General features: G+C 66.3%; 1 protein-coding gene across 1 annotated transcript in view; it reads right to left on the bottom strand.

Annotated features, from left to right (window-relative positions):
• Nucleotides 1–1,355: 1,355 nt before the first annotated feature.
• The window catches only part of GLIS2 (GLIS family zinc finger 2), a 34,447-nt gene continuing 16,723 nt past the window's right edge, over nt 1,356–19,079 (bottom strand). Inside the window, exons 2-7 of the mRNA XM_073362786.1 lie at nt 10,869–11,150; nt 10,352–10,524; nt 9,610–9,786; nt 8,522–8,655; nt 7,694–7,812; nt 1,356–6,441 (exon numbers count right to left, since the gene is read on the bottom strand). Coding sequence (XP_073218887.1) covers nt 5,633–6,441; nt 7,694–7,812; nt 8,522–8,655; nt 9,610–9,786; nt 10,352–10,524; nt 10,869–11,043 — 1,587 coding nt within the window. The 5' untranslated portion in view covers nt 11,044–11,150 and the 3' untranslated portion in view covers nt 1,356–5,632. The remainder of the gene's footprint in view (nt 6,442–7,693; nt 7,813–8,521; nt 8,656–9,609; nt 9,787–10,351; nt 10,525–10,868; nt 11,151–19,079) is intronic.

Raw genomic sequence — 19,079 nt, 5'->3', positions numbered from 1 at the left:
CTGCCCAGCCATTTGGAAGGCCCCAGCTGCCTGTTCTCAGCCACTCCTGTGCAGCCCTGAAGGCGAGGCACAGATGGGCTCTTGGGACCAGACTGAGCCCGGGGAGCTCAGGAACCAGATCTCACCATTTCTAAGAGGGTTTTGCCAAACTAGAGTGTAGGAGCAAAGGGAATGGCTGAGCCCAGGAGGCTGTAACCGCTGTGCTGCTGGCCTGTCACCACCTGCCTGGGCCCGTCAGACTGGGGAGGGCAGCAGCCTGCATGGCTTCTGGGGGCTCCCCGGTAAACTCCAGGGTTCAGCCACCCTGAGATGCGTGGAGCATTTCCTGGGTGCAGCATTGTTCCACAAACCCCTCCAGCCAGGTGAGCTCTGGCAGCCGCTGATCACGACAGCTGTCAGACCCGTGCTCCTTCCACTCCTGATCATCGTAACTACCAGGCCACCCGGGGGGTGGCAGGCGGCATGTTCCCAAAGCGGCACGATCCTGCAGCTCTTGGGGATGGCAGCCCCCACCCTGTGTGGGTTTAGCTGTACCAAGTCCTGAGATCTGGCTGGGAGAGCCCTGCCCCGGGGGAACTGACCAGAGGGACTAACCCTGCCTGAGCCCAGCTGGCATAGTAGATTTTCCCTTTCCTAAGGGCTGTCGGTACCACAATGACACACACGCACAGCCTTTATAGCACTGCCCTCTGTGCTGCTTTGCATAAGCCCTTCTCGGCTCCCTGGCCCTGCGGGGCAGGTGTGCTGGGCACTCAGCTGGCCCACACATGACTCTGATGTTCCCTCACTCGCTCCTCATTGCCCCGGGCTGGCTGCACAGAGAGATGGACACTCCTGAGAACATTGAGGTTCATCCCAAACCCTAAGCCTGACCTGGCTGCCTCCTGTGGGGCCCCTTCTGGCACATGGGGGGGAGATGTCCATATCAGAGGGCTCAGTGGTTCCCAAACTGGGGGCTGCAGCATCCTGGCTCCCCCTCTCTGTTTCGGTAGCACCTGCAGGCCTTGTTGCGCTGGGCGCTGGCCAGATCTGGGAGGAGGCAGGAGCTTGTGGGCCAGCTAGACACCAAGGGAGAAGGGAAATGGATGGCCATTTGTCCAAGATCTCCCAGCAGCTCTGGACTCAAACCCAGCTCTTCCCATCCCCACACCAGAGCCCTGCCCTGCCCACTGCCTGTCATCGCCAGCAGATCCTGTGCAACCCCTCGCCTGTTCCCAGCCCAGGCCGTGCCCGTCGCTGGCACCTAAAGGTGCAGGTACCAGTGGGAGGCTGAGGTGCTCACAGGGGTGGTGTCCCTAGGCCGTGCTGAGCAGGGTGGAGCCACCGAAAAGCAATCACAGGCCGACACATCCAAGGAAACTTGTCAATTCACTTTATTGTTTTCTTAATAAACTTCCTCTCCTCCGGAGGCCGAGAGGGGCAGTCGTGAGCGTCTCGCTTTGTTTCTTTAGTTAAACGCTATGCTAACAGCAATGGAGCCGAGAGGAGAAAGAACGTACACTACCAGAGAAAGGCACTTAGAGACGGGTAAAATACCGAGAGCCTGGAATGTGCGACGACGACCGAAAAACAAAACGTATACCGGCCCGGGCAGGCCTAGTCTATCACAAAGCACATGCTGTGCTACTGTTAACCCTTTGAGTGGCATGCTGCTCGCCCAGCCTGGGGCAAGAGGGCAGGGGCTTCTCAGCAGCCCCAGAGCTGGCAAGCATGATGCCAGGTCCCCCCAAGAGTTGGCTCTGGGGGGGGCTGGCTCCCTGCCAGACTTGGGCTGGGGTGCTGTAACATCCAGACCCTGAGAGCCCCTCCCTCCAGCAGCTGCACTGGAGCTTTTGAGGTGGAGGATGTGGCCAGTGAGGGGGTCGAGAGCCCTGGCTAGGGGGGGTCTCCTGGTTGGAGGGTGGCAGCAGAGCAGGGGTCCTGCTGAGGGCAGGGGAGAGGTACGCAGGACCCCCTTGTGTACCAGGAGCAGCAGAAAAGACAACAAGACTCCTCCTGCAAGGGAGGAGTAGTCCGGGAGGCCCCTTGGGGCGAGCACTGAGCAATCCCTCTGCGGGGAGGGAGCGTCCGAGGGGCAAGCGTGGGGAGGGGGAGAGACCAGGAGACCTGGGCATGAGTGGTGGCTGCTTGGAGATGCCCTGTCCTCAAGAAGTGCCTGAGCCTGCTCCTGTGGGCACAGCCATGCCATGCCCGGGCCTAGCTGTGCCCGAGGAGCCTGGCTCTGGAGCAGCCACTCAAAGTGCTAAACCAGTCTAAAGAATTTATGTAGCTTATATGTTCGTAGGCCAGCCTGGCTGGTCCTGGAGTGTCTAGAATAGCTTACGGTACATACTGCGCTGGTCTCTCCGGGCAGCGCCAGCTAAAGAGATGGGCTGAGCCCACGGGCATCACCCGCAACGGCTCAGTGCAGCTCTGTGGTGCCAGCCAGCCCACCCGCCTTCCGTCATTGGCCACAGCTGAACCTCCAGACCCATGTAATGCAGGGGCCAACCCTGCCTAGATCTGCTGCCTGCTGGGGGCAACCACACCAGGCCCTTGCCAGGCTGGGAGGAGCCCGCTAGGCCGCATGGCATGAGCCCAATCTGCACGTTGCTGTGGCTCTATTCCTTACGGGCAGGTGCCTCCTGGAGACTACAATTCCCAGTAGGCACTGCTTGGGGGGTGCAGTGCCTGCTGGGAGCTGTAGTCTCAGGCCGCAGCCTTGGCCACCCCACATTTAATGCTGTAACTTAGGCTGGCTTGCTGCCCCCTCACTCAGGGCAGGGCCCCAGCAGCTCACCAGCTGTGTCCCCGCACCGAGCAAGGGCTGTGATGCCACGTGGCTGGGAGGGGCAGACACATCAGCCCCCAGTGCTGTGGGGTAGCAGAGCCCCCCCACCAGGCTGCACCATGGGCAGTGAGAGTGGCCCTATGCTGTGTGTAATTAGATTTCTAACCAACGGGATGCATGGGGGGCAGGAGACCAGCTGGGGGGGGGCTAATGCGCCCCAGCAGCTGGCACCCATAACCACAGTTCTCTGATGGGCCAGGCTCTGCCTCCCGCTGCCCCTCCTCAGGACCGGGTGCCCCAGGGGCATCCGGCTGTCACCCAAAGCCGCTTGGTCTCACCCTGGCACTGGGCCTGCTGCTCACCAGGCTGCCCACAGGGCTGGCTGGGGTGTCTCCAACCTGCCCCCCTAGGGCAGCGACAGCAGGGGGCACAGCTAGGCCCATCGAGGGAGCCAGAGAAGAACATGGGACAGCTGGCTGCACCAGCCCATGGGCATTACTCTGTGTGTGGGGGACAGGGCTAGTGGGGGTCCCACCTACTTGCACATGCCGCAGCCCCTGGCCAAGGACGGGCCCAGGGGAGCTCTCAGGGCAACAGCCTGCCCAGGCCACGTGCCCACCGGCAGCCTGGCAGCCACGCCTCGGGGAGGTGGAGCGCGCCAGGGCAGGGCTAGCCAGGGCTCCTGGCAGTCAGACTGGGACTGGACTGGCAGGGGCATGGGCTGGAGCAGGTTGCAGCTGCTGAGCCAGTCACTTGGAGATGGGCAATGGCTCCGTAGGGTGATCTGGCCAAAGGGGAAACCAGTTTGGGGAGCATCAGCAGCAGGCCTTGTGCGGGCGGGGCTCAGCCCCCGGCCTGATGAGACTCAGCTGACCACGAGCCCTTGGCAGCTGGGCAGGTGCAGCGCCAGGCTGTGGCCGGTGACCCCATGGCTCCCTGCAGTGCTGGGGCGGGAGGCTACAGGCATCTGCCCACTCAGGGTGTGAACTGAAGCACTGACCCGGCCCTCGCCTCCCAGTCAGCAGGCCAGGGTGCACAGCCAGGAAGGGGGCTCCCGCCCTGCGCCGCCGGCCAGCCACGCACACTTGCGTTACATGCTAAGGTACTAACAGAGCTGAAGGCAATCTTGCCCCCGCCCCCCTCCCCCAGGTTGGGGAAGGGGCACGGGAGCTGGTGAGCGGCATACTCAGCCAGTATGCGTTGTCGGGGGTGGGGGAGGAGGGTCCGGGGGCAGGGCTCCCCACAGGACTGGGGGTCCGTCTGTCTGTCTCAGTCCAGTCAACCCAGGGCTGAAGGGCGATGGGGCTGCAGTCCAGAAGTTCATCGTGGTCTTGTCTCGCCGGCATCTCCACCGGGCAAGCCCAGCTGCGGCTGAGTGGCACTGCCTCCTCACTGGCGCACGGGCCTGGGGACGGCTGGGTGCATTCGGGGCCCGGCTGACTTGCTCTTGGGGGGTCAGACTGGGCAGGGTGGGAGCTCCATCGGCTTGGGGGTGAGAACGGGAACACCCCGCTCCAGCGGCTCCTGGTGGTCCCATGTGGCTGGGCTGGGCTGGGCTGGCCGCTCCCGGGTCAGCGCTGCTTGGCTCCAAGGGTGCTGGCTGTGCTGCAGGCCGGGCTGGCATGGGCACAGGGAGGTGGGTGATGGGAGAGGCCCACTGGCAGGTGTTAGGGTGAGCAAGGCGCTAGAGCCCTTTGCTTGGGAGTTTCTGGAAATGAGCCAGCCTCCCACGGTGCGCGGGAACCGGAGCTGGAGTGGAGGGAGCCCGCTAGCCCAGCCCCATGGCAGTGCCAGTCCTAGGGGGGGGAGGGGGGCGCTTACCCCGAGCCAGAGAGGAAGGTGCCCAGGGCTGCCTGTGTCATGGGGCTCAAGGGTGGGGAATCATACCCGTGTCTGTGGGTTCTGCTGGCACCGTCCTCCCTGCCAGGCCACGTGTGATGGCCAGATAGCGTGGCCAGTGCCAGGGGGCCAGCTCTGCTGCAGGGGCCAGGGGACACGGCCCCCAGGAACCACAGGCTGGACAGGGGGGTCAATGGGCCCTTCCTCTGGGATCGCTCACACCCACCCAGCTACCAGGCTGCATGGACGCCATCATCGCCCACACCACCAGCAGAGGGCACAAGGGCATGAGCACCTGGCACTGACTGGGGAGTGGGCATGGGACTGTGTTGGGATCCCAAGGCAGGTGGCTGCGTGGCTCAGGCCTCAGGCAGGGGGCACCTGGTCAGCACCAGGAACAAGGGCCCAATCGGGGACCGGTCAGAGCGAGGGTTGGGTGAGATAAATAAATAACAGCGCCTGCCGCTGCCTGAGGCAGGCAGCCCCCAGGGAGAGATGGGGTGATGGTACACCAGGCCAGCCCTAGGGCCCCGATCCAGCTCCACGACCCCATTGCCACCAAGGCCACGGCCTGGCTCTGGTCCCTCCGCAGTCGTCCCTTTCCAGCACTTGCTCTGCTGCCACAATCGACCCTGGTGCCCCAGCCTGGCGCCTGCCAGAGCCATGAGCCCACTCCTGCTGTGTCCTGGGCCGGTGTTGGCACCTCGGAGAGCCAGCAAGAGGCTTTAGGGTGTGGCTGGCTCAGGGAGGGGGCAGTTAGCTATCTGGGGGGTCCCATGAAGAGGCCTCTGGAGCTGCCTGCACTGGGCCGGTGATGCGGGCCGGCCGCAGGGCTGGGATGGGGATTATTGCTATTCTCAGAAGAGTCAAACTCTTCTTTCGTGTAGGGTCCAAGCGAGACCCAAGCGGCTGTCGCAGGGGAAGGGGGCGGGAGGTCCAGATTCCCCCCAACCCCACTGGCAGATTCACCCGTCGAGACCCATGCCAAGGTGGCGCCTCGTTTTGCGTCTGGGCTTCGTTCATTCAGTTCACCACGGCCGGCTTCAGCAAGACGGAGCCAGGGGGGATCACCACCCAGCCAGGCGGCAGGGCCTCGGGGCTGCCCATAGAGCTCACGCCGGTGGACAGGTCCAGCACCGCGCCGGGCAGCAGCGGCAGGCTCTCCGGAGCACGCCTGAGCCGGGCCCGCTCAGTCCTGTCGCACGACTCTTTGCGGCTCTCGAGCCCTTGAGCTTTGCCCACTTTGGCCACCCTGGTGTCACCCACCTGGCACTTCTCCATGTCCGTCTTGCCAGCAAGCAGGGACACCACTGGCAGCCCTAGTCCACCGGCACCAAAGGGAGATGCCAGCAAGGGGTTCTTGGCCAAGTTGAGTGGTGCCCCATTGAGGGACAGCAGGGGGCTTGGAAGCCCCGGCAGCGCGGCAGAGCCCACGGCGCCACAGGCCAGGGTGCTGAGGTCCAGGGGCCCCGGGGCCAGGGGGATGGGCAAAGAGGCACCCAGGCCAGGCAGTGCGTGTCCACCAAAGAGGGCGGCTGGATTGGGGATGATGAGCTGCGCCCCGTTGACATAAGGCACTTCTGCCGAGGCGACGGGCGTCTTGGGAGGCTGCTGGAGTTTGAGCAGCTCCTGCTGCTCGTGGGACACGAAGTGGCCATGGGCCTTGATGTGCTTGCGCAGCGAGCTGGGGTCCGTGTAGCGCTTGTGGCAGCCGGGCATCTTGCAGTAGTAGGGCTTGTCCACGTAGTGGGTGCGCGTGTGCTTGAAGCGGTCGCTGGAGTTGGAGTAGCGCTTGCTGCAGCCCTCGTAGGGGCACATGTAGGGTTTCTCGCCTGCAGGGGAACACAACAGCCACAGGCTTCTTGACCCAGCATGCCACGGGGCCTCCGCCACCTGGCCACGGGCTGCCACAGGCTGATTTAGTTGGGGTTGGTCCTGCTTTGAGCAGGGGGTTGGACTAGATGCCCTCCTGAGGTCCCTTCCAACCCTGGTATTCTAGGATTCTAACCCAGCGTGCCACAGCACTTCCGCTGCCAGGCCATGGGCTGCCTGACCCGTCATGCCACGGGGCCCCTGCCACCAGGCCATGGGCTGCCTGACCCGGCATGCCACGGGGCCCCTGCCACCAGGCCATGGGCTGCCTGACCCGGCATGCCACGGGGCCCCTGCCACCAGGCCATGGGCTGCCTGACCCGGCATGCCACGGGGCCCCTGCCACCAGGCCATGGGCTGCCTGACCCGGCATGCCACGGGGCCCCTGCCACCAGGCCATGGGCTGCCTGACCCGGCATGCCACGGGGCCCCTGCCACCAGGCCATGGGCTGCCTGACCCGGCATGCCACGGGGCCTCTGCCACCAGGCCATGGGCTGCCTGACCCGGCATGCCACGGGGCCTCTGCCACCTGGCCATGGGCTGCCTGACCCGGCATGCCACGGGGCCTCTGCCACCAGGCCATGGGCTGCCTGACCCGGCATGCCACGGGGCCTCTGCCACCAGGCCATGGGCTGCCTGACCCGGCATGCCACGGGGCCTCTGCCACCAGGCCATGGGCTGCCTGACCCGGCATGCCACGGGGCCTCTGCCACCGGGCCATGGGCTGCCTGACCCGTCATGCCACGGGGCCTCTGCCACCGGGTCATGGGCTGCCTGACCCGTCATGCCACGGGGCCTCTGCCACCAGGCCATGGGCTGCCTGACCCGGCATGCCATGGGGCCTCTGCCACCAGGCCATGGGCTGCCTGATGTGGCATGCCAGGGGGCCTCCGCCACCAGGTCATGTGCTCGCACAGGCTGCCTGACCCAGCATGCTACAGGGCCTCCACTGCCAGCCCACAGGCTTCCTGACCCGGTGTGCCAAGGGGCCTCCACCACTGGGCCATGGGCTGGCCAACCCACCATGCCACGGGGCCTCCGCTGCTGGGCCACAGGCTGCCTGACCCAGCATGCCACCAGGCCTCTGCTGCCAGGCCAGAGGCTGCCTGACCTGGTGTGCCAAGGGGCCACCGCCGCCAGGCCATGGGCTGCCTTGACACTGAACTGTGTGCGAGGGGATGACACCCAAGCCCCCCATCCCCGACACTGACCTGTGTGGGAGCGGTTGTGGATTTTAAGATTTTCCAGCCTGGAGAAGCTCTTGTTGCAGGTTGGGCAGCGATGAGGCTTCTCATTGGTGTGGGTGCGAATGTGGATCAGCATCTTGTACCTACCCCAGGGAGAAGGGAACCCAGCTGGGGTGAGCCAGCCCAGCACGGTGCTCCAGGGAGAGGGGGAGCTGGCTGGGGTGAGCCAGCCCGGCAGGATGCTGTGGGGCTGCAGCTGCCATGGGAACCCAGGGAGTTGACAGAACAGCTGCCCTCCTCCCCCCCACGTCACAGGACACACAAATCGCCACAGCTGCCCCGGGGGGGCCAGGAACTGTCCCCAGCTCAGAGAGGACACAGACTTGTCATACCCGGCAATCGGCGCAGAGCCCAGATCTGCTCCTGCCCCCCCACTGAATCCCCATCCTGCCCCATAACCATCCCCACCCAGATCCTCCCATCCCTGCCCCATAACCCTGTAACTGCCCCGCACCAACCCCCCAGTCTCTGCCCTTTAACCACCCAGCCCTGATCTCCCCGCCCTGTAACAACACAGCCCGGATCCCCATCCCAACCCATACCCACCCAGCCCCAATCCGCCCCATTCCTGCCCCATAACCTCTCAGCCCCAATCCCACCCCATCCCTTCCCCGTAACCAGCCAGTGTGTCACTAACAGTTGTTGGTGTAACTGACACACATGGTTCGCTGGAAGCTGCAATCTGCCTGAATTTCTCCTTCCTCTTCCCGCCCCTCAGTCTCGAGGTCCCGCGCCGCATCTCCCTCCCTCCCCGCAGCTCGCTGTCCCCGCCTCACCGTCCCCGGCCCCCACCTGGCATTGAAGCCCCGGCCATGGCGTGCGCAGCCCTCCCAATGGCAGCAGTAACCCGCATCCTTCTCTGGCTTGACGTGAAAGTCGTTGACGTGATCCACCAGGTCTTGGAGCAGGTCGAAGAGCTGGTTACACTGCGCGGGGGCAGGGTTGGGTCAGATGGCGGCTGCAGGGGGAGCCCCACTGGGTCTGGCTGGGGGAGGGGTGGCTGCAGGGGGCCCGGCTGGGGGAGGGGTGGGTGTTTTGATGCACGGCAGGAGGGATCAAGTGGGAAGTGGCTCGGGCCCCCCGAGGACTGGCCAGGATGTACCCACCCCGCCCCGTCACTCCCTAGCCCAGACCTACCATAGCTGTGGCCGGCCCCAGAGGCTGTGGGCGCTGGGTCCGGGAAGGTGGCCCATAGAGATCTACCAATGGCCAGGAGGGGCAGTGTCCCAAAGACCTGTCCCATGGCACGCACCATGCAGCCCCCTCTGCCCCACCCCCCCTTCACTGCACAATACGCCCCTCACAACCCACTCTGCCCCACCCCCCTCCACCGCACAGCACGCCCCTCGCAGCCCCACGGCACACCCCTTGAGTCCCCTCTGCCCCATCCCCTCCAGTCCCCTCTGCCCCGCACCTCACCCCTCGCTGCCCCCCTCCGCCCCGCAGCACACTCCTCGCTGCCCCCCTCCACCCTGTGGCACACCCCTCGCTGCCCCCCTCCACTCCGCGGCACGCCCCTCGCTGCTGCCCTCTGCCACACGGATGCCCCTCGCTGCCCCCCTCCACCCCGCAGCACACTCCTCGCTGCCCCCCTCCACCCTGTGGCACACCCCTCGCTGCCCCCCTCCGCTCCGCGGCACGCCCCTCGCTGCTGCCCTCTGCCACACGGATGCCCCTCGCTGCCCCCCTCTGCCCCGAGGGACACCCTGCACTGCCCCCCCCGGCCCCGCAGCATGCCTCTTGCTGCCCCTCTCCGCCCCACAGCACACCCCTCGCAGCCTCCTCTAGAACACAGATGTCAGGGGATTTACCCTAAACAGGACTGGGACCATGGGTGTAGCCCCCCACCCAGCCCCCTGGGGCCCAGCTGCCCCCCTCACCTTGGCCCAGCGACACACCAGCTGCTGCGGCAGGGGCAGCTCCGGGGAGAGGCGCTTCTCCTTGGGCGGGGTGAGGAAGGCCGAGGCCGGCAGGTGCAGGGCACCGCCCGAGCCCAGGGGCAGGAAGAACTGGAAGGAGCTCGGGAGGCCGTCGATGTAGCGCAGGGACGGGAAATCCTGCAGGGGGAGAACAAAGGTGCTGGGGCAAAGATACCAGCTGGGGCAGGGGACGTGGGGGGGCGGGGGGGCTGGGGTGGGTCAGAGACATTGGCTGGAGCCGGGGGGGTGGAAGTGCCCCACCCTGGGGATCAGGAATGATGTTGCACAGCTGGATCCCAAAGCTCTGCAGTGCGAGGAGCCCCCCCCCTTGCACCCAACCCCCTGCATCCCAGATGGGGCCAGCTCCCCCAGGCTCTGCCACACCGCTACCTGTGCACCCCACATGGGCCTGGTGCCCATCCCCAGGCAGGCACAGGCCAGGCGAGCCGCCCTTTCCGCCCCCCTCCCACCGCAGCCCATCCCATTCCCTTCCCCCCTCCACTCCCTTCCCTGGCAGCCCAGCCCCGCTCAGCGGGGCCCAGGGCCGTAGGTCTGGGGCTGCCATGGGCAGAGGGGCAACCATCTGGAAAAGACTCTTCCTGCTGAGCTGGGGGAGGGAGCTGCCGCCGCGGTGCCCCCAGCCCCGTTCCCAGCAGCTCCCCCATCTGCCCCAGCCCCCGCCCCGCCGCAGCACATCACTTACATGAGGGGTGGGGGCCATGGGCAGGTCCCCGCTGCCCTGCCGCTCAGGGGACAGCGAGGTGCTGCCACCGGGGGAGTCCGGGTCGGACGGGGGTGACAGGCTGAGGTCGAGCAGGGGTGTTGAGGAGAAGCGGGCGTCCCGTTTGTCATGGCACTTGGAGGGCAGCAGGAGGCCTGGGGGGCACAAAGCCAGCAGGTGAGCAGTGATTCCCACCCTGAGCACCTTTCCCCACCACTGCAAATGCAGCCACCTCTGGGGCAGGATGCGGCGCCCCCCCGCTTCCTCACTCCCTGTGCCCAGACCCACAGCTCATGGCCTGCCCCAAGGGATCCCAGCACAGCCTGGGGGACCCCAGCCATGTGGGTCCAGCCCCGGGGCAGGTGGCCAGCAGGGGGCAGAGCATGCCCCAAGACTCTTTCACCACTGCATGCAGGTGGCGCCCCCCTGGTGTCCGTATCAGAGGGTGCAGGAAGGCGGTCCCCCCAGGTGGGGCCCTGGACGCCCCTCCCCCTCTCACCAGCTGGCAGGGAGCCAGGCGAGCCGGGGCCCATCGCCGCGGCGCCATCATCCTGGGTCTTGAGCTCGCGGTGCAAGGCCCGGTGCTTGGCACTGCCCAGCGTCCGCTTCTCCCGTGCTGCCCGCAGCTTGGAGATGCTGATCTTGAGGTCAAGGGGCTCGTCCAGGGAATGCATGATGCCCGATGTGGCCGCTAGCAGCGTCCTCCGGCAGGGAGCAGACGGCGTCCTCGGGGGCTTGCTCCCCCTGCAGCCCAGGGGCAGGGGCAGGGTGCCCAGGCAACCTACAGGGGAGCAGAGGGGCAGGGGGGTGAATTAGGTCTTGCCGCCCTCTTGGACCCACACACGGCCACCCGTGCACCCACCCTGCACAAAGCCTGTCCCAGTGGCCACAGGATCCGGACGAGGAGCTCCAAAACCTGCCACCAGGAGCCTCCGCCACTTACTGCCAGGAGCCCCCCAAAAACTTGCTGCCAGGAGCCCCCCCTAACCTGCTGCCAGGAGCCCCTGCAAAACCTGCCACCAGGCTCCCCCATCCTGCTGCCAAGAACCCCCCAACCGATAGGTGCTGGAACTGGGGGTGCTGCAGCACCCCACAACTTGAAGTGGTTTCCATCAGACACAGGGTTTACAGTTTGGGTCATTAGCTCTCAGCACCCCCACTGTACAAACTGTCCCAGCACCCTGCCCCAACCCGCTGCCAAGAGCCAGAAATCCTGCCACCAGGAGCCCCTCCAACCTGCCACCAGGAGCCCTCCCAAAACTTGCCGCCAGGCCTGCTCTTCACAGGGGGCTGAGAAATGAAAGGGCAGATTCTGGAGAAGGAACAGTTCTATGTACAAAAGTAGGACACTGCAGGCAGGCCTCCGCCCCCTCCCCACCCCCCGCTCTGCTGGTGCGCCTCCCTCTCGGCCTGCAGCCCCCTGCTAGCCCAATCCTGGGGCCCCTTGAATCCCATTTTCACCAGACCTCCAGAGCTGAAAGGCAGGTGCAACAGGTGCCAAGACACTGCCTCTGCCACCCACCCTGACCAGCTTTCTCCCCTGCACAGTGCCCAGTGCCCCCCCACCCCCCATAAGCTCCCCCCACCCCCTGTGGGCAGAGTCCCGGCAGCTTCTCACCACCCTGGCTGCGCTGGAGAGGCCGGGCTCCTGCTCCTCCCCTGGCCTGGCTCAGAACTCAGCCCTACATTTTCCATGGAGCCCCATGCCCGCTCCACTGAGCCGGAGGGGGGTGGGGAGGGGGAAGCGGGTCCTATGATCAGTGAGGAGCCATCAGGCAGGGGCTGGGTTCGCCCAGCCTGCCAGGTGGGGAGGGGAGGACAGGGCCAGAGGCAGCCGGCAGAACTGGCTTAGCTGGTCCAGAGCCGGGCTGCAGCCCCCCCAGCACAGTGACCCGTCTGGAATTACAAGCAGCTGTTTCCCCTCTGCCTGCAGCAGCCACAGCTCAGGAGGCAGTGCCAGGAGTCGCAGGGCTCTGCAGGGTGGGGCCCAGGCCAGGGTGGGGCCCACATACACCAGTCACATGCTGGCCCCTCTGCTTGGTGCGGTTACTCAGGCCTATGCGGTGCCCACAGATGCCAGGGCAATGCCAGGCCCAATGTGGAGGGGATCTGGGCAAGCATCTGCTGATGCCCCTCACTCCCAACCCGCAGCCCCCTGGGGTTGTCAGGTGCTTTGAGATCCTCGGCGGAGCCATGCTGCAGGAGGCAAAGCTCTGACAGCTGGGGCAGGAGCCTGCCCTTGGCCTTGCTGCTCCTGCCATCCAGGGGAAGATTACAACACACCATGGAGCCTGCAAACGTGGAGCTCAGCCTGCTCTGGGGGGACAAACTCCCACAGCCTAGGGCTCTGGGCAGGGAAGGCCAGGGAGTCTGAACCAGGCCTGTGCTGACCATGTGGGGAGCCCAGAGCTGGGCTAGCCGGGGACTGCAGGCGCTTTCCCATCACCACCAGCCCGAAGCTGCTGGAGCCAGGAGGGGATTCAGCTAGGCAGGCTTGGGGGGCAGCAGGGGGCCAGAGAGCGGAGGGGAGAGGGTGCCTGGGGCCAGGCAATGTGGGAGGAAGCCTGGGGCTGGGGAGCATGGGGGGAGGGGCTGCACAGGACCAGATAGTGGGGAGGGCAGCATGGGACTGGGGAGTATGGGGGGCACAGGGCTGCGGAGTGTATGGGAGGAGGGATCAGGGGGTCAGAGAGCAGGGGGGCAGCAGGGGGCTGGGCAGCCTGGGAGGCAGCCTGGGGCCAGAGAATGGGGGTGGGGGAGGGCTGCACAGGACCAGGTAGTAGGGGGGCAGCATGGGGCTGGGGAGTGGGAGGGGGGGGCAGCACAGGACTAGGGAGTGTGTGGGCAGCATGGGGCCAGGTACACTGCTAGGTTGAAGGGTTGCGGGGGGTTAGGGGTGGGGGATGGGCAGACCCAGACCTGGGGGGCACCGTCCCCAGCACGAGGTTCCCATGCACGAGAGACGCCCACTCCACAGCCAGCCCCACTCTGCCCCCTGCCTGCCAGCCCCAGCCCACGCCAGAGCCAGCCCAGAGCTGCTCAGCTCAGGCCAGGCTGGCCCTGCTGGGCACCATGAGGTTTGTGCCGAGCCTAGGCGCCCCAGAGCCTGGCTGGGGTCTGGCAGCCAGTGCCCCAAGGCCCTGCGCCCCTTCCCACTTGGCAGCTTTGGCTCAGCCCAGGCCCAGCCAGCAGACCGAGCCCCCCCCCCCCCGATCCTCAACAGCCCCCAAAGGGCTGCTGGGCTCTCCCTGCTCCTGGCTGGGGGCGCCCCGCTGCAGTGGGCAGGGACACCCTTCCCCCCCGCGCCATCCAGCCAGCCTGTGGCCCCCTGTCTGGCTGCGCTGGGCACAGGGAAGGGGGCGGAAGGAAGTAAATATTTATCTCCCGCAGTTAAGAGCCTGGGAAGGCTCCAGCTGCATTCACGGCCTCCCTCCTTGGACTGCCCTGCCCTGCCCGGGGGCCTCTCCCTGGGGCCTCTCCCTGGGGCAGGGGAGGGGATCTGGCGGGCCGCCAGCCGTCTGCTAGCTGGTTCCTTGTGAACCCGGCCAGGCAGGCCCTGTGCTGCCATCCTGGGATCCTCCGTGGACACCAGGCCTGGCTCACTTCCTGCCTGCTTCCTGCCGGGGCACCTTGCCCTGGCCCGCCCACGCACTTCACCCCCGCCCCGTGACTCAGTTTCGCCACCTGGCCATGGGGACAGTGATGAGGAGGGGGCAGTGCTCCGAGGGCCCCCAGCACCCCACACAGCCTGATCCCAGAGGTGCCTATGCTGCAGTGAGACCCCAGGCAGCTCCATGGCTGGCCCCGCCCAGGCCTCGGGCAGCTCAGGCAGGGTGCTGGGTACTTTTCCTTGGCAAGGGAGGGACATCACCCATCTGGTGCCCACCACCTGTGAGAGCAGGGGCATCACGGGCAGGTGCCCATCACCCAGCCCAGGGGCTTCTCGTCCTGCCACTGCCTCGACGTCTGCCAACGCCAGCAGATCCGAGAGCGAGACGCCCAGCCCCCACCCACTTTGCCTCCCTCTGCATGGGATGCGCTCGGCCCTGCAGACCCCTTTCTGGGAGTGAGCGGCCCCACACTCTGCGCTGCCTACAGCAGGCCAGCAGGAAATGTGCCAGAGGCCCCCACAGTGCCCGCGCCCAGACTGCTCTAGCCCCACAGTGCCCCACAGTGCCCGCGTCCGGCCCTGCCCCAGCCCCACAGTGCCCAACATCCGGACTGCCCTAGCCCCACAGTGCCCGTGCCCGGCCCTGCTCCAGCCCCACAGTGCCCACACCCGGACCGCCCTAGCCCCACAGTGCCCGAACCCGGCCCTGCCCCAGCCCCACAGTGCCAACATCCGGACTGCCCTAGCCCCACAGTGCCCGTGCCCGGCCCTGCTCCAGCCCCACAGTGCCCACACCCGGACCGCCCTAGCTCCACAATGCCCGTACCCGGCCCTGCCCCAGCCCCCTGGTGCCCACAGCCAGCTCCCCCGGCTCTGCAGCAACGCTGCCTCTTCAGCTGCCTCAGTTCATCCCTGCTGCACCCACTGGGCCAGCCCTGCAGTGCCCCTCCACGGCCATCCAGCCCCACCTCCAGCCCCCATTGCCCGCCTCCAGAAAGCGTGCTCACCCCCGCCCAGCAGGGACTGGACAATGCAGGGTGCTGTGTACACACCAGGCCTGCTACACCCCACCCCCCCGCCCCAGCTCTGTCGGTGCCCCTCAATCCCAACCCACAGCCCCTGCTGTCTCAGCCCTGGCACCTCCACCCAGCCCTGTCGTCCGTTCCCCCCCCCAACCCCCTGCCCGGCCATGCAGAGCATGATGCCCATGCTGGCTTTGGCGAAGGGTCTGTTTTGCAGCTGGCTAAGAATAAGGCGCTTGTCTCAGCTGTGATCTCAGCCAGCTCCTCCTAGAGCCCAGGGCTCGCTAGCGCCCTCCCTTGGGAGCCTGCTACTGCCGCCACCTCCTCTCTGCGACCCACGCCAGGCCTGGACTGCCAGGACCTGAGTCAGGCATGGGGAAGGGGCCATGACGCCAGCCTGGGGTCAGGCTGGGCAGGGGGTGGTGCAGCGCAGGGCAGGGACACTGGCTGGGCGCAGCAGAGAGGCAGCAGGGGGAAGGGAGGGGGCAGGTGCGATGTGCCCGGCTCCCAGCCCAGCCCTGTGCTCAGCACAGCCTGGCTGAGGCCCACATGGCCTGGCTGCTCCCCCATACGGGGCCCCCAGGACCACAGGGGCCCCAGTCTCGGCTCCAAGACATTCCACAGACCCCCATCCTGTGCCAGGCTTCATCTCTGCAGCCCCCTCCCCACTGCAGGGCTGGAGGGATGGACCAGTGCCAGCATCAGAGCACTCCCCTTCCCGGGGACTGCCCCCATGACCACCACCAGGCCCCTCCAGACCAGACCAGAGCCAGCTTCAGGCCTCCAGCACTGCCATCCGGGGGGGGGGCTCCATACCTCACTCCTGACATCACATCCGTGGGGGGGGGCTCCATCCCCCGCCCCAGCACTGGCACCCCAGGGGGTTCCATCCTGCACCCCAGGGACCCCAAGGGCAGAAATATCCTAGGGCGTCCCCTGCTTTCTACAGGTTCAAGCAATTTCCTACCCCCCTCCCCCCGGCCCTGTGCTGTTCCCTCAAGCCAGGCTCTGTCTCAGTGGGCACTGCCCCCTGTGGGGGGTTGCTGGGGGTGGGGCTGGGGCTCCCAGGGGCAGGCCTGGGCTCTGTGCCAGGCCCTGCCAGCGTGGCACTGGGGTGGGGGGAAGCACTCCCTGCAGTGTCCCCCGGCGGTGGGCCAGGTTTGTTTTTGTTCTGCTCCTGACCCTCCGGCAGGCCCCGCGCCAGCCCCCCACCCTGCCTGCAGCTGCAGCCCAGCGCCTGGTGCATGAATGGGGGGCTCTTTCCTCTCCAGCGAGCCCGGGGCTGGCAAGCAGGAAGCAGACACTTCCGCGGAGCCGGGGCCAGCCCTTGCTCCCCCCTGCACGTCCTCTCCCCCCACCAGCCTCCTTCTCCCCTTCCTGGGCTAGAGTGCCTGCCAGCCGTGCCCGTGTGGCACCTGTTCCCTGGCTCTGCCTGGCTCGAGCAGGCCTGTCCCTGCCCCCGCGCCCAGGCACCCCCCCATGCTGGCACCCAGCCAGGCCAAGCTCAGACGCTCTGGAATGCAAAGCACCTCCTAGCCCTGCGTGGGGGGCGAGGACAGGCCAGGGGAGGGGGCTGAGCGCTGAGCTGAGCAGGGGCAGCAAGGGGGAGACGCAGCCCCTCCCCCCTGGCCCCTGTCTTCCAGACGGAGTGATGGAGCCTGTGCCCAGGGAGCCGGGGCTGTTGCATGGGGTGTGGGGCAGGACTGGGGGCAGCTGGCTGGGCTGGCAATGGGCAGGGTGAACTCACAGGGAAGGCAGGACTCCTGAGCGACGTGTCAGCAGGGCAGGCCAAGCCTGGTGGCACCAACTAGCCCCGCACTGGCAGGCTGAGCAGGGCCATGGAGCCTGGCCTGGCCTCTCCTCCCAGGCCCTTCCAGCTCCCGCAGAGATGCAGGGGAGCCAGCCATGCTGCACTGACCTGGGCACTCGGGCCAGCAGGAGGCGCCAGAATAAGGGCAGGGGGCTGGGCTGGGGGCTCGTTGCCACACATACCAGCCAGCCCCAGTGCCCCCCAGCCAGCCAGTGCACCCCACACCCTGTGCTCCAGACACGCTCCTGTCCCCTCACACCACCTCCCCTCCCCATCCCCTGCACACCCCCCCCTCCTCTCTCCCCATCCACTGAACAAACCCTCGCCCCACCCCTCTCCCCTATGCACACCCCTCCCCATCTTCCCTGCGTACTCCCTCCCCCACTCTCCTTCCCCTGTGCACACCCTCCCCATTCCCTGCACACACACACCTCTCCCCCATCCATTGAACACACCCTCCCCATGCGCACACCCCTCCCACTCTCCCCTGCATACTCCCTCGCCTCCCCAACCCCTGCACACACCCCTGCCCTACTCCCCTTCCCCTGTGCACACCTCTCCCCATCCCCTGCACACACACACCCCTCCCCCATCCACTGAACACACCCTCATCCACCCCTCTCCCTTGCACACACAGCCCTCCCCTTCCCCTGCGCACACCCCACCCTCTCCAACCCCCTGCACACACATCTCCTCTCCCCATCCACTGAACAAACCCTCCCCTGCGCACACCCCTCCCCCTCCCCCATCCACTGAACACACCCTGCCCCCACCCCTCTCCCTTGCACACACACCCCTACCCTCTCCAACCCCCTGCACACACACCTCCTCTCCCCATCCACTGAACAAACCCTCCCCTGCCCACACCCATCCCCTCTCCCCATCCCCTGCACACACCCCTACCCTCCCCATCCACTGAACATAGCCACCCCCACCCCTCTCCACTGTACACACCCCTCCCCTTCCCCTGCGCACACACCCCTCCCCTCCCCCAATCCCCCGCACCCACACACACACCCTTCCCTTCCCCCAATTCCCAGCACACATACATGTGCCCTCCCCACGGCCCCTCCATGGCAGGGAGGGGGGGCTGTGGTATCCCAAGGGCAGAGTGGACTCCTGGTGAAGTCCGGGGGGGGAGGAAGGGGGCTCAGCTGATCATGCCCCTGCCCTGCCACCTGCTCTGGGACCCCCAGCAAGTCTCTTTGGCCCAGACTTCCAAAAGCACTCAGCACCCAGGGGCTCCACTGAGAGCACTGGGGGACCCCCCACTGAGAGCACTACAGAACCCCTCCCCCACGGGGAGCCAAAGGAGATGCTGGGGGTGGAGAAGCCCGACTCCCTCAGGCAGCCAGCACTTAGCTCCCTCGCCCTGCCCAGTGCTTTGTTCCCGAGCTGGGGCGATGCTGCTCGGCCCACTGTGGAGAGACGGGGGCCCTGCTTGCCAGGTATCAATGTGCAGGCAACTGGATCTGCCATTGTCTTGTCAGAGGCTCCACTGATATGGGGACCAAGACCCAGACAACCAAGCGACACCCATGTTATGTCTCTTCACCTGCGCTTAGAGCAATCAGCCTTCTGCCACCCCCAAGGCAACAATGTCACATATAGGGGAAACTGAGGCACAATCCGGGGCTCATCAAAATATTACAAAATATTCCCATTTTGTCACAGCCTATCCATCTGCCCACCTGCTGGTCCGTCCGTTCACCTGCCTGTCCATCTGTCTGCCCGCTCATCTCACACACAGAGGGCATCTCTGTGAGGTCCCTCTGCTGCCCGCCTGTCATTCTGCCTCACTGCAGGGATGGGGCGGGGGGAACTGAAGGAGGCAGGAGAAGAGAAGAGGCATGGTCCCCAGGGCGCTGGCTGCATTTCCCTCACGCTCAGAGGCTCCTGGTTTAGGCCCCAGTGCCGCGAGTAGGGCAGGGCACAGCGAGGACAGGGCAGGGCGAGGGCAGCGCAGGGCAAGGACAGGGCAAGGACAGGGCACAGCAAGGGCAGGGCAAGGGAAGTGCAGGGCAGGGCAAGGGTGATGTCAGCCTGCCTTTAGAGCCTGGCTTGAGTCCCATGGACAGGCGGGACCCTGCTGCCAGCCCTGGGGAGGCAGCGGGGGCAGGACTGGCAATGCCCAGCCTGCCCCCAGCACCCATACCTGAAGGGCTCCCAAGGGCCGCAAGCCAGCCAGGCAGGATGATGGCACAGGGAATCCCAGTGCTGGGCACCTCCATGCCTCGTGGGTATCAAATGGGGGAGGGGCTGCACCCC

The sequence above is a fragment of the Lepidochelys kempii genome, chromosome 10, assembly GCF_965140265.1.
Source record: "Lepidochelys kempii isolate rLepKem1 chromosome 10, rLepKem1.hap2, whole genome shotgun sequence".
In the NCBI taxonomy this organism is placed as follows: Eukaryota; Metazoa; Chordata; order Testudines; family Cheloniidae; genus Lepidochelys; species Lepidochelys kempii.
This window is presented reverse-complemented; position numbering and strand designations above follow the sequence as displayed.